This window comes from Anneissia japonica, unplaced genomic scaffold, assembly GCF_011630105.1.
Source record: "Anneissia japonica isolate Jap-2015-1 unplaced genomic scaffold, ASM1163010v1 scaffold287968_len422783_cov224, whole genome shotgun sequence".
NCBI lineage: Eukaryota > Metazoa > Echinodermata > Crinoidea > Comatulida > Comatulidae > Anneissia > Anneissia japonica.
Genome location: NW_022752528.1, coordinates 103,936 through 117,595, shown reverse-complemented (window position 1 = coordinate 117,595; position 13,660 = coordinate 103,936). Strand labels below are relative to the sequence as shown.

The 13,660-nt window shown below is 34.3% G+C and overlaps 1 protein-coding gene across 2 annotated transcripts in view; it reads left to right on the top strand.

The window, feature by feature from the left end:
• The first annotated feature begins 4,927 nt into the window (after positions 1 to 4,927).
• LOC117122320 (transcription factor MafK-like) overlaps positions 4,928 to 13,660 on the top strand; it is a 12,289-nt gene continuing 3,556 nt past the window's right edge. The window contains exons 1-3 of one of the 2 annotated variants that reach the window (XM_033267882.1): positions 4,928 to 5,096; positions 9,394 to 9,487; positions 13,011 to 13,641. In XM_033267882.1, coding sequence (XP_033123773.1) covers positions 9,455 to 9,487; positions 13,011 to 13,475 — 498 coding nt within the window. In that variant the 5' untranslated portion in view covers positions 4,928 to 5,096; positions 9,394 to 9,454 and the 3' untranslated portion in view covers positions 13,476 to 13,641. Of the gene's footprint in view, positions 5,097 to 9,393; positions 9,488 to 11,904; positions 12,287 to 13,010; positions 13,642 to 13,660 lie in introns of those variants that run through there. The other variant, XM_033267881.1, reaches the window with a different exon arrangement.

Sequence of the window (13,660 nt, the reverse complement as noted above, 5' to 3'; positions counted from 1 at the left end):
TCTCTCTCTCTCTCTCTCTCTCTCTCTCTCTCTCTCTCTCTCTCTCTCCATAAACTCCCATTCAGAGCCTCATTTGCAATACTGTCTCCCTCGAAAAACTCTCAGGAGCGTTTATAAAACTCCCTGGATCGTTTATATTTTACTCTAAAAAGTAGGGACGGATCTGTTCCAGTATCAACAGAAGTGGGGCAAATTAAACTCCCCCTCCCGCCCAACATTAAATGACTGTAAACAAAATTAATACAATAAGCAACATCATTCCCAACACAATCTATAATTATATATGTTATTACTCCAGTAGAATTACATTTTTTTTCTAACCTGATGGTGGGATCAGTAGGGCCTCTTTTTATATAGGTGGTTAACATGTTGTCCAATGAAACTGTTTATCATTTTGATACCTTCCGACGAAAATTGACCCTACCGGTGTCACCACGGCGTCCCCACCGATCAGTCTAACGTGACGTTGTTATGTGTGTGTTTTATAGATTATTGAGAATGGTAGGCCCTAATATCACCGAAAAAATAGATAAAATGACAGTTGAATGACCAACAAAGACAACTGAAGACAATAGTCCGTCATATTTAGTACGGTAGAACTTTATTCGGAAAATTAATCTCAGAATCGAGTCGTATGATTTGTGTGCGATTTTTACCAATTAATCCCTAAGTAAAAAATAGTTGAGCCATGTAGTACCTTGCAAATGACCCAGAAACCCTGTAGTTTGTTGATTGCTTATTGGTAGTAAATAGTTTTTGGGCAGTTGCGACACTGGTGACATCGTGAGGGCATGGTGAAGGCTGGTTACGATTTGGTGGCACATCGATTGAGTATTTTCATTCATCTGGCCATGTAAGTACAGATTCATGCTTATATTTTACACATTTTTATAGCTTATGGTGATATAAATTAAATAATTAGACAAAGACCCTGCAAGTCTACCCATACACTTAAATTTGTGTAGAAAACAAGATTGTGATTATTCACCGGACGTGCCGTCTTGATCCAAAATAATGACGTCGGTACGATGTTTCTTCTATTAAAAAAAAATAACAATTACGATGAATACTCTCAGAATTCTACAATTCACGAAACATAGAATGTAAACTGGGCACTTACTGCGCACAACGGTCGTCGGCCGATGTGATGTTATGAAGAACGCCACACGACGACGTGCGCAACGGATCGTTTTTAACAACGATCCGTTCAGATTGCTACCGACAATCAGCAGACGGCGTTGCGTCATCTATCGTTGACAGGGAGCGGAGTTGGATTTGTCGTGAGTGCCCGGCATTATTCTTTTTTAAATAATCATACAAATTAATACAAACCAAAGTTGTCATTTATTTCATTTGAAACCAGTGTCAGTATTTACTTAGTGTGTTGCACATTTACAGTGAAAGGGGGCGTTTATTTGAGCATACCATAAGCCTCGAATTGAAGCCCCGGGTTGCAGCTTATGTTTTTTTAGGACCAAGGGCTTTTTTGAGATGGGCCTCATTTCGGGATGGGCTTCTTTTAGTGATTACTTTTGGAAACTAAAGAAGGGGCTTCTTTTCAAATGAATGCTGTAATTTTGGAATTGCTACTATACGACATTTTTCAAGTATGGAATTCGAAATTCTGTTTAAAAGTTTTTAAAATTTTAACTTATGCTAGTACATAAACTGACGTCAGTGTGAATGTAAGTACCGTACTATCTCGAAAGAAGCCCAAATCATCTTGATTTGGAACCCACGGGTTTCTTTTCGAGATTACTTTTGCAAACTAAAGAGGGCCTCTATTCGAGATGGAATTCTTTTCTATTCCAAGTTTTACGGTAGGCCCCCATACATAAATATCCACTTTCGGCTCCAGCGTCTGGGGGAGGGGGAAGTGATGGGAAAGGTAAAATTTTAGGGGTAATATGCTAGGGTGACCCGAAGTGGGTCGCTCAAAACGTCTTGAAAGTGGTCCAGGGGACAGAAAAGCCACCGTAAAAAGGTTGACAATTTAGGGGTTTCAGAGGTTTAGATTTAATCGATTTTATAGATAAATACGGTAGTCTACTAATAAAAATAGGCCTACATATTATTTGGTTTTTTTTCTCCTTTTTTTGGGGGGGGGGGTGGGGTGGGCTGAAATTCCCACACAGAATCTTAAGCTTTAACAACTCATGGCTTTAATATCCTCGACGGATGATTATTTATAGTTTTACATATTTTTACTGTAAATTTTTTGCCATAAAGTTGTAGTAAACCGTTTTTATTATTAAATTAAAATTAAAATTTATAATTTTTATATATGAAGTTTTAGATAAATTGTTTTGTATCAGGATTGTACGCAAGCGGGTGGGGGAAGGTGCGACGGATGCGAACATATATTCTGAAATATTTCACCCAACCATGATTTGGTTGAGGAGGGTAGAATCTCTATCTCTAAAAGTCCCTCCCTGGCTCACATTTATTACGAATTTGTTTTAAAAATAGGCTTATTCAAGTATTCATTTAAGTATGAGAGAAGTGGCGTAGGTAGAGGTTTTGGCGGCCGGGTAAAGAGTAGAAAATTACGCCCCCATTTTCCGCCCCCCATTCCTCCACCAATTATAATATTTTGAAATAAATTGATATTGGTTGTATAGACTTTAAGCATATCCGTACCATACGTCCATACCATGCACTGTCTAAATAACATTATTCAAACCCGAATAACTATTATTATTCTAGCTTTCATATGTTCTTTCTTACCAGGGGTGGCGCCATGATTTGCCCGAGGGGGGAGGGGTCCGAGGTCCGGGGGTGTGGGCGATGCCCCGACGAGGGGGAAGATTTCTTTGACGCGAGCATTTTTGACAATTTATGGGTTTCAAAGGCTTATTTAATCGATTTTAGAGTCTACTAACAGGCCTATGCACAAAATACATATAATTTTTTTTCCTCCCCAACGAATTATGATTTTTCTCACCGACGGGAGGGGTTGGGGAGATGGCGTCGCAGCTATCCCAGAAGGGGTCTGGCGCCACCACTGTTTCTTACTATTGAAACTGCATTACGATGTTAGGAGCTTTGTATACAACTTTATCATATCCTAATTTTTAAGGCTGTTGTATTTATCGCATACGGCTTATAGTATTCTTATTCTCTAAATTTTTCTTATAGTAGAGTCTTGTAAGTTGCTGAATTTTTAACATTGTTTAAACTCGCAACTGAATTTTGTGTGCTTTTGCATCAGCAAATAAGTTGATATGCTCAAAGTTAGCAATGTTGTCTGCTTCATCACGCTCAATACTAAGTAGGGCCTAGTGCCAAAGCAGATACAGTAGTCTCGCTTTTCCCATCGTGGCTCTGAGATATGGCAGGATGAGCCTTAGTCATGTAGTCATTACAGAATAGGATAAAAAACAAGAGAAAAACGGTCGAAATGGACTGAAAAGAAATCACAATCTTTAAATTTGCCAATAAAAACAACTACATTCAGATTCTTATTGACTGGAAAATATTCATGCCTGACGACACACATCAATTTCGTCGTGTTTTTCTAATTTCTACTTATTTTTGTACTCTCATTCTCCCATTTCAGCGCCCCCCCCCCCTTTAAACCTGACGCCACTAGCTACGCCACTGTATAAAAGTGCCATTTCCGGTCATCTAGTGACATAATCATTACCTTTTCCTCATCTATGGTGGGGCTGAAGTGTTACAGACACCAATCTCTGAACAAAAGCCTTATATTCCCTGGAATTTCTGGAAGTGCCATAATAATTTTACCTCAGCCCCCAACATGCTAGGACTACTGCATGGTATAAACCCTCGATATGTGGACGCCCCCCCCCCCAACCCCGACTCTATTCTAAATTCCTGGATTCGCCCACTTTTCATATTGCATAAATCGATTAAATAAGACGACAAATTATAAAAAATGTCTCTTCGCTGCATCGATTCCATCAGGGTTCTTCCCTTAGGCGGCCCCCAGCAATTTTAGTCCACTCCACAAATTCGCACCGCCACCCAATAAAAATAATGTGTACGGGCCTATGGTATTTGTACAGGGACTAGTTCCCTTTGTTACCTATCAGTCTCCTATTTTACTTAAATAAAATTATGATATAATTTTCATAATCTCCTGTAATACCAGTACAGAAGGCCACTTAATACCGCATTAAATAAAATATCTTTAGACCCCCATAATAAAAATTATTGGTCTATTACCCCCTCCCTCATCACTTTTGGGAAAATTCCAATTTTTTTTCCAACATATTTTTATTTCAAACGGTCGTTTTTCCATCTTTCTTCACTTGAAAAAAATTCTTGCAAATATGTTTACTGGTACAACAAAAACCCCTTTTATACAAATTTGATTCTATTCTTATGACTTTTAATATATTTGTCCTTAACCATTGATTTACTTGCGAACATCGGTAAAATGGGGGCGGGGTTAGGAAAAAAAAATCCTCCCTCCCTCATCAGTTTTTATTCTTTGATAGGGTGGTAAACTAATAATTTTTTTATGGGGCCTTAATGAATTTATAATGCTTTGTACATTATAAGATATTCATTTTAATTCAAGTCTATAATTTAATTTAACACTATCATTAATATAATAACTACAGTTCATATTCAGTGGTAGCTCCAGAGGTTTACCGGCAGGGGAGTCCGACATGTCCGACGGGGGGGCCGGGGTTCAAACAAGGGGCAGACAGAATCGTTTGTTTTTTCTTGGATAGATAATAAATAATTAAATAAAAGTATTCTACACTTAATCATTTTATACGTGTGTTGGTTGTTTGTGTTTCCATCAGTAAATGGTGAATTTTATATTTGCGAGATAATAGGCCTAAATAAAAGGAAATAAATTTTTATTGTGAAAAGAGTGAATTGGGTTTGGGCTATTGTAACGGCTGGACTACCTAGACTAAGTTGTCGAGTCAGCAATTCTGTCATTCTCACGTGAGACGCAACCTTGTCGTTGTTTTGTTTATGGCGCTAGGTCCTGAAACAAGTTTTCGTTTTTGATGAATAAGCAGTTCTTTGGACTTTCAACAACTACTACAGCTCGTCATAGAATCTATAAAAAATACCGTTTCTGTCCACTCAGCACTTTTGGTACAAAACTGAAGGTAACTGTAGAACCACGCTTTAATTATAACTGAAGTGTGAAGTGGTCGTTTTGTTCAGTTTTTATGGGGACTGCTGTGCTAGCTAGGCTGGGCACAGGCAGTCGAGATTTTATATTCAAAAGGAAGAGATTGAGGTCGTTTAGAAAAGTTTGTTTTTATAGAGAGTTAATTGGGGCAGAGATCGAGCGATGTTCGGGCTAGGAAAGGCTTTGGAGTCAGTTTTGGTTGCCTGGCTTTTATTTTCATATATAGGCCCTTGGCCTATATATTTTGTTTTATTTATATACAACATTTGTTGCAGCTATACTACACGATGTATTTGTGTCCTTTATTCGAACGCTGTATTTACCTTTGATGATTTATATATATATTATATAATATATATATATGTATATATATATATATGTATATATATATGTATATATATATATATAAAGGATAAAGTGTATTTTTCTCAGATTAATTCATCAACAAATATATTGTCAGGAACTTCATAATTAGTAAATACCACTTGACTGGGGAAATATACCACATGGTATTCCCACCTCTGCTGATCAGGTAAGGCAGGGGCGGCACATGGCAGTGGTTCTAGAAACTCGCTGACATGGGGCCCGACACGTCCAACGGTCCAACTGGAGATCTGGTGGTCAGGGGTACTGATCCCCTCCCTTGGGCAAAAAAAAAAATGAGTACTAGACCTACCTTTTCAGGACCTGTGAGCTGATTTTCCCGCACCCCCTTCCGTTTTGGGGTTTTGGGAAAAAAATTTTAACAACCCCCCCCCCCCAAATTTCAACCCAGATTTCCCTCAATCATATTCCCATTCATCTTACTAGTGGGGCCCCCACTTTGAAAAACATTCCGCCGGCCCTGAGTAGGCCTATCATCTGTTGAGATATTTAAAAATCGTCTCAAGGCTCATCTCTTTAGTTTATTTTAATTTGCAAATCTCTAGCGCATAAAGACCTATGTATTTTGCGCTTTATAAATCCAAATTATTATTATTATTATTATTATATTACAGTAGTAAGTGCAAGTCATCAGAGTACTTTTAATCGTTGCATTTTGTATACCATTTCTGTATTAAATTCCCCAAGATTTTTCACTATTCTTATTTATTTATTTGCATATTTAATTGCCAATTTGCATTTCTGGAAGTGACTACCATTATCTCAACTTATTATAGTCTTCATCATCATGGGTAAACATTTTTTAGGGGCAAGTGCAGGGTCATTCATATGTCAATGAAACATTATTTCCTCAACAAGTTTTTGAAAAATCTAGTTAAAAAAATAATCAGATTGTACTACATTGCCAGCCAAACTGTGTGTATACTGTACAGTTTCATGTTTGTCAAAGTGGTTTGACACAGTGGGAAATATTTCTTTTTTATCAATTATTGTTGTAGTGTTTTTATGTGTTTATTGAATAAAATTTATTTTAAAATTAAAAAAATGGGAATGGAATGTACCGTATATAGCTATGAAAAAAAAACTGGTCACAAGATTTGAACCCTACACACTGGGATTAGAAATCAGATTTAGAAATAAATATTGTCTACATCTATGTTTTATTTATTTATTTATTTATTTATTCAACAATATTTTGAGAGGGTGGCTCTAACAGCAATGCTGACTTGAAGGGGCCCTCCTTCACAACAATTACAGATATAAAATTCAACTGCAGAGAATAAAAATATGAGAAAATTTAAAATATTAAGTTAAAATAATGAAATTGCAAGCAAAAATAAAATTCCAAAGTTAAAATCCAAAAGTTGCAAGAACAACGAATTGCATTTAAAAACAGGAAACAACAATAAAAAGAAGTATAAAAATACAATTGCAAAAAATATACATTGCACTCAAAAACTTTAACATATCAAAAGATAAAAAGAAGTTAAAACTAATAAAAAGCAAAGAATTTCTAATTTTCATTTAAAAAGTATATTGTATATAAGTTTAAACTTAAAACAATTGAAGGAAACGTTAAGATCAAGAAAAGATAATGAATTAAGAAAGGGGGTGCCTTTGCAATAAGAACTATTTTTAAAATATTGAAGCTGTGGACGAGGAACAAAAAACATACCATTTTTGAATCCCTAGTCTGGATGACTACTTATGACTTAAAGTAAACAAACATCTAGATTTATAATTATAAATGTGTCGTTCTTTTCCTAATCAACCTGAGTCAGAGTGACAAGTTTTTTTATTTATTAGTCTCCAACAGGGATGTAAATCATCTAATTTGTAAATAAATACAGCAAGTTAAACCAGGGAGTTGTTTTCCTAGTTAAACAAAGGTAATCCTCGGATAGAAACCGCAGACAATGTTCAGACATCTCAACTTGTTGAAATGCTTTAGTAACTATGCCTCAAAATTTCAGTAGTAAATAGAAAATTTCTGTAGCACCTAATGATTAGGCCCTATAAAAAATATTAGTTTATCACCCTATCTGGGCAGGAAAAGTGATGAGGGAGGGAGGTTTTTTTTTTTTTTTATATTTTATTTTGCTAAAGCCAAATATCACCTTTGGATTGTTTGGTGGTGCATTGATATTCAAAGTAAAACATGCTTTAGATAATGCAAATAATATCTACTATTTAATAAAATAAATTTAAAAAATTAATTTAAAAAATTAAACATTTTTTTTTTTTTCAAAAATAAATTTTTTTCAAAATTTTTTTTTCCCCAGTACCATAAAAGACATGCACGTGAGGGTGATAAACTAATAATTTTTTTTTATTGGGCCTTAGTCTGGGAGTGCAAAATATGGGTTGCTCAAAATGCAGCTTAACAACAGCTGTGGAAATTAAAGCAAACTGGACAGGATGTAGATATATGGGTCATTTTGTCCTTGGGTTTCATGATGTAATTAATCTGGGGAAAAAATCTTTCTCTCCTTCTCATCTGTCTGAGGAAGGTTTAACCTCACCATTTATCCAAGACATATGTAGACATCCTACAACATAGCATGATTGGATAAAACAAGTAAACAGTACTACTACTGAAAAATAATAGTGAAAAATAAACATTAAATTAATGTGTAAATAGTAAGTTAATTACTATATTAGCAAAGCATTAGAGTAATACCGCCGTTTATTGAAAAACATAATTTTTTTTTACCAGGTTTGTGAAAGTTGTCATTGCAGAAATAATGTAATATGTTTAATTTTATCTTTTTTTCAGCATTTATATATTTTATATTAATAGAATAAATGCATGACTTTGCAAATTTGATATCATTCACATAATCGTTACAGTTGTGTTACTTATCAGCATTTATTCTCGCATTTCATTGGGTGCTAGAATGTACTTTTAGAGCATGAGTTAATCAGTGGACAGGTTGCCAGGAAGCTAACCAGTATTGTCCCCAATTATTCTGACAAGTTTGTTACCTCATGTTTATTGTGGTCATCATGTGTGAGTCATTTGAAACCTCAATTGTTGTATTCTGGCAAAGCATGTTGATTGCTCAACTGAGGCCATGACTGGTGTAATGATTTCTTTACATACTTATGTACATCATTCCTCCATTATTTTTTTTTTTAATTTTAATTGATTATTTTTGTTAATGTTAATATAAGACTATAATTTATTATTATTTTCATCAAAACAAATACATGAAAGTTGGGTGGTACCAGAGTTGTTCAGCAGTGGGTAGGCTAGTCTAGCTGTTAAAGAACTCCGAAATTAATAGAACTTGTTAGTCATAGAAATATTTTTTCCCTGACAATTTGACGGTGTGTGATTGTCATTTCTGGGCATCTAGACATTCCAATTAATATGCTATGGCTGAGGGAAGCTTGGACACACTGTCACAGTGTCTTTTACCTTGGAACCCTCTTTGAAGCAGTGGTGTCTAGGAGTCTTGAAAGGGGTGCGCAGCTGATGTTGGAGCAGGGCTCTATGATTGGGGAAAATGGTAGCTAGCTCTCAAAATATAAGATGATTTGAGGTGATTATAACAACTTGACTTTGGGGTGGAGGGTGACTAGGGGAAGAGTATGAGAAGTATTATTGGCCAACTCCCCCCCCCCCCTCCAAGATACACCACAGCTTTGAAGAATCCTACACTGACTTTCACTAGAATTGTGGCACTCTAGTTCAAAATTACTAGTGTACTGTAGCATTAACGGTATACTATGGCATATAGCAAGTGCTGCCAAAATTTAGTGCTAAATGTATTAACAGTAAACTACCAGTATGTTTAATAATACTACTAGAATACAGTAGTACCACCAATGTAGCAGTATCAATGACAATTACTCATCTTTCTGGGTTTTTTTTTTATTTTTAGGAAGACATTTATTGTCTTGCATCACCTGGCAAATTATTGGTGAGAAGGCACCAACAAAAGTATGGTGAGGAAGGCAGGGCCACCAAATATTAAGGTAAACACAGTAAGCATTGTGCATACAAACATGGTATATTTATTTATTTTGATTATTTGTTTTTTCTTTTATTTTTTATTTATTTTATTATTATTTATTTATTTATTTTGTTTATTTTATTTATTGATTTATTTATTAACATCTTTAACCAGGATGACACATTCATTTTCAGAAATGTCTTTCACTGGGAAAATTTATTACAAACTTGGCACTATAAATATAGAATATGTATTTACCAGGGGCATGAAAAAGGATTGCATAGGGCTAAATCCCAACACATCACATGGTCATCTCTAAACCTCTGACCACATTAAAGTCATCTAGGATTGTAACAATGTAATATGTTTGATTACAACTATATCTGTAGAGCCCATTTGAATCGTCTGCCCAAATTTTTGTGGTAACAAGATGATCCAAAAAATTAAGGGCATGTGAAAAAATCATGGAGCTAGTAATATAATATGAATTTTGTAATAAAATGTCGGACTTCCTAATCTAGCAAAATTCAAGAAAGTTTGACATTTTTAAAGTTCCGCTTTCGCGCTTGTATTTTGAAAAGAATCAGTTAGTTTCCTAAAGTTTATTGCCATATCCATTGGATCCTGAATAGATTTACCAGGTCATTTTGGAACATTATCTAATTATAAAGTCTAGGCCTACAATTAAATTCAATTTAATTCAGTTTATTTGAAAATCACCTCAAACAAATAGTTATAATAAATATAATAAAATAGCAACAACAAAAATTGTATATAATATAAAAGTTAAAGAGTCCCTGCTCTTTGTACCCTCTAATAAATTCAATAAAACTGATAGGAACATTAATGGCGCAGGGTGGGGGAGGGTGGATTTTGGACAGAGTTTGATGGCCGATGTGTCATTGCTATCAAATGCAGTACAGGTAGCATGTGAAGTAATTTGTAACATGGGTAGTTGATGCTGGCTTTACATAATCATTCAATCAATTATCAATCTTCATTTGCGTTTTTGAAAAAAGTATCTTACAAAAACTAAATACACTGTACACCGAGAAGGCCAGTCTAACTATTACATGATTAAACAAAATGTAAACTTTGTTGTTAATGAAACAAACAAATCATCAATCAATCAATCTTTTTTTATAGAAATGTTATATTGTTTATTATGTATTATATGATTGTAGCGTAGTTATTTTATAATTTACTGTATGTTAATGATAATTATCTGTAAATAATGTCTGTATATTTTAATCATTGAGGGTTTTTTTACCTAGATGTATTAACAATTCAGTCTTTATGTATGTATATTTATATTTATGCATATTTATTATTTATTTATTTTGTTATGTAAAAGATACGAAATATTATCAATAAGCCAGCCAATCAATTACTCAATTAATCAACCAATTATCGGCAATCAACTTTATTGCTTAAAAATCACAAAATAAACTCTTACTGTACATTGGAAAGGCCAATCTAACAAAAGAAATTAAACAAAAAAACTGATTATTGTGGTGAATTAAAACAGACAAATTCTGTGATCCAATATTATACAACAGGCAAATCAAGGTCTTTAAAACATTGGAATAATGCTGGAAAATTTTACAGTTAAATGTAAACAAATGAGAAATAAAAATCAGAAATCAATTGGGGAATCTGTAAGACTTTTGGTTGTTGTGGAGTTAAAAACACATCTACTGTATGGGAAGCTTCACAACTTCTGGGAGACTAGACCGACAATTGATTGACTATTGTTTGGTTGATTGAATGACTGGTTGGCTGGTTGGTTGGTTGATTGGTTGGTTGTTTCTGACAAGGTGTCCATTTTAACATTTTGGTTTTGGAATTTAAAATGAGTAAATGATTATGGATGGCAATAGTGATGGTTATTGTATCACACATTGCTGTTATGCTGTCAGATGTTCACACCAAATGTAGATTTGTATAATAAAGTGATATAAAGATAATTAGCAAGATGTAATACTAATGGCTTGACTAAGCCGAACAGACCAAAAGAAGAAATATGATCCATCACCTTCGTACTGTTTATCAAGAGCATTTGGGAGACGAGCTTGATTTTTCCTTTTTTTTTTTGCATCCATTCTCGTCTTGAGTCAGTCCATTTTAGACCTGTAATCATTCGTCAGCACTTTTGCTTACTCTTTGCTTCTGCATTGTCATGGCTTTTACCATTATTGATTGAGGGGGATTCTTCTAGATTATTTATTAAAACATTGATTTTAATGTATTTTTTTGTCCTTTTAGTCAATGGTACTTAACGTAATTATTAGTTACTTATTTTTTTTGTGAATTATTAAATCTATAGTTTACATTTTAGAACAAAACAAGTTAATTTATTCCAAACATTTTGCTGATTACTTCCTGGTAGGAAAATGGAATTCACCAGACAAGTGTTTTATTGTCTCCTTGAAACCTTACCATAGACAAATGATAGAATATTTTTGCTTTCATAAACACCTCTAATATTGGCATATGTGCCTCATTTTAGTTGTCGTGAATGCGTTAGTCTCATAAATGCTGATATCATTATCCGGATTCGTGTCAAATGTTGTTACGGGGTATTGCACATCAGACGTGTGCTTAGCGTTCTTGAGCGAGAAGTTGTTTTTCGACTGATCACTACGATGATATTTTGTACCAGTTCGCAACAGAAATTGTATAGCGATTGATTTTTGCAAGTCTTTGCCGACTCATCTTGCCTGTGGTACCTTAATTGTTAAGCTGTTGTAAACAACAAATTATTTGCATGTATACTGAACCGATTATGCCGTCTTTTTCCTTACTGTCACCGTCAGGGCAGGTAACTTAAGTTTCCTACGTTGAAGAGTGTTGTTCTTCTTTTCCTTTATGAGGGCTAACTTCATAATGGAAGGCTTAAGCTCAAGTAGCTTGGTTTGCGAGTTGCTGTGGTGGTTTTTTTTTTTGTTCAAATCTGGTTTAATAAAGATTAAATTATTGAATTGCGTGATTCTGGGATCAATTTGACTTCAAATCAAAACATCTCAACAATCCAGTGTTTAGTTTGTGTAAATGTGTGTGTGTTTGTTTTCTGAAAGGGATTGTCACCACTTACTGCACAGTGATATATTCGCTAATTGTCAATCCTTGCCGCATGTACAGTATGTGTGTGTGCACCTAAATAGATAATATTGGAACTGTATTATACATCTCTATTGGCAGGGAAAGTATTTACTCATTATATGTTATATGAAGGACATTTAAATATTTTAAAAAAAATTTCAGTTAACAACACAGTGTATTCAGTGGTAGACTTGTATCTTCTCTTAAGAATAGCTCTACAAATGTATTGAATACTCAGTCTTGTTTAATTACTGCAACTTTTTTTTAATTGTCTATGAATTATTAATGATTTGTGAGACATTGTATTTAATACTTATAGATAGTTTTTGTCTGCCTGTACTATTTGTAATGTTTTTATTGTTTAATTAAAATAAAAATAACCCCAACAGAAATATAAATCTTGAGTTAAACTAATAGGAATATTTTATATTATTGGATTTCAGATAAAACAAGAACCAGTGGAAGACCAGCCGGTTATTTCAGATAATGAACTTGTTAGTCTCTCAGTTCGTGAACTAAACCGTCGATTACGCGGCCTGCCACGTGATCAAGTTCTAAATTTGAAACAAAGGCGGAGAACTCTTAAAAACAGAGGATATGCTGCTAATTGTCGTGAAAAAAGAGTTTCCCAGAAAGATGTTCTTGAATCGGAGCAGAAGAAACTACAAGATGAGGTAACAAAGCTGGCACAGGAAAATAGCAAACAAAAAGTGGAACTAAATTCACTGAAATCAAAATATGATGCATTACTAAACTTTGCGCGTTCAACAAGCTCAGAAAGGGTCAAGTTTGTCGCCAGTCAGCCGAAATTAATCGTGGAATCTGGTGAGAGTTCACGTATGTCACCAACAGTCACGCCAGATCAACACGTTATGGTGAACAGTTCCTTGGAATATGCAAAAAAGTAAATACAGAATAAAGAATGAGTAAGGAAAAATAACGTTCGTTATTTGTCATCTTTACACTCATTTTAATAAAATATTTCTGCATAATTATTTTTCAATTACAAGTTTAGATGTAGAGGGTTTCATAGATATGTTTGAATAACAAGGTGTTCTGTACATATATACAGTATATATACTGTCTCTTATAC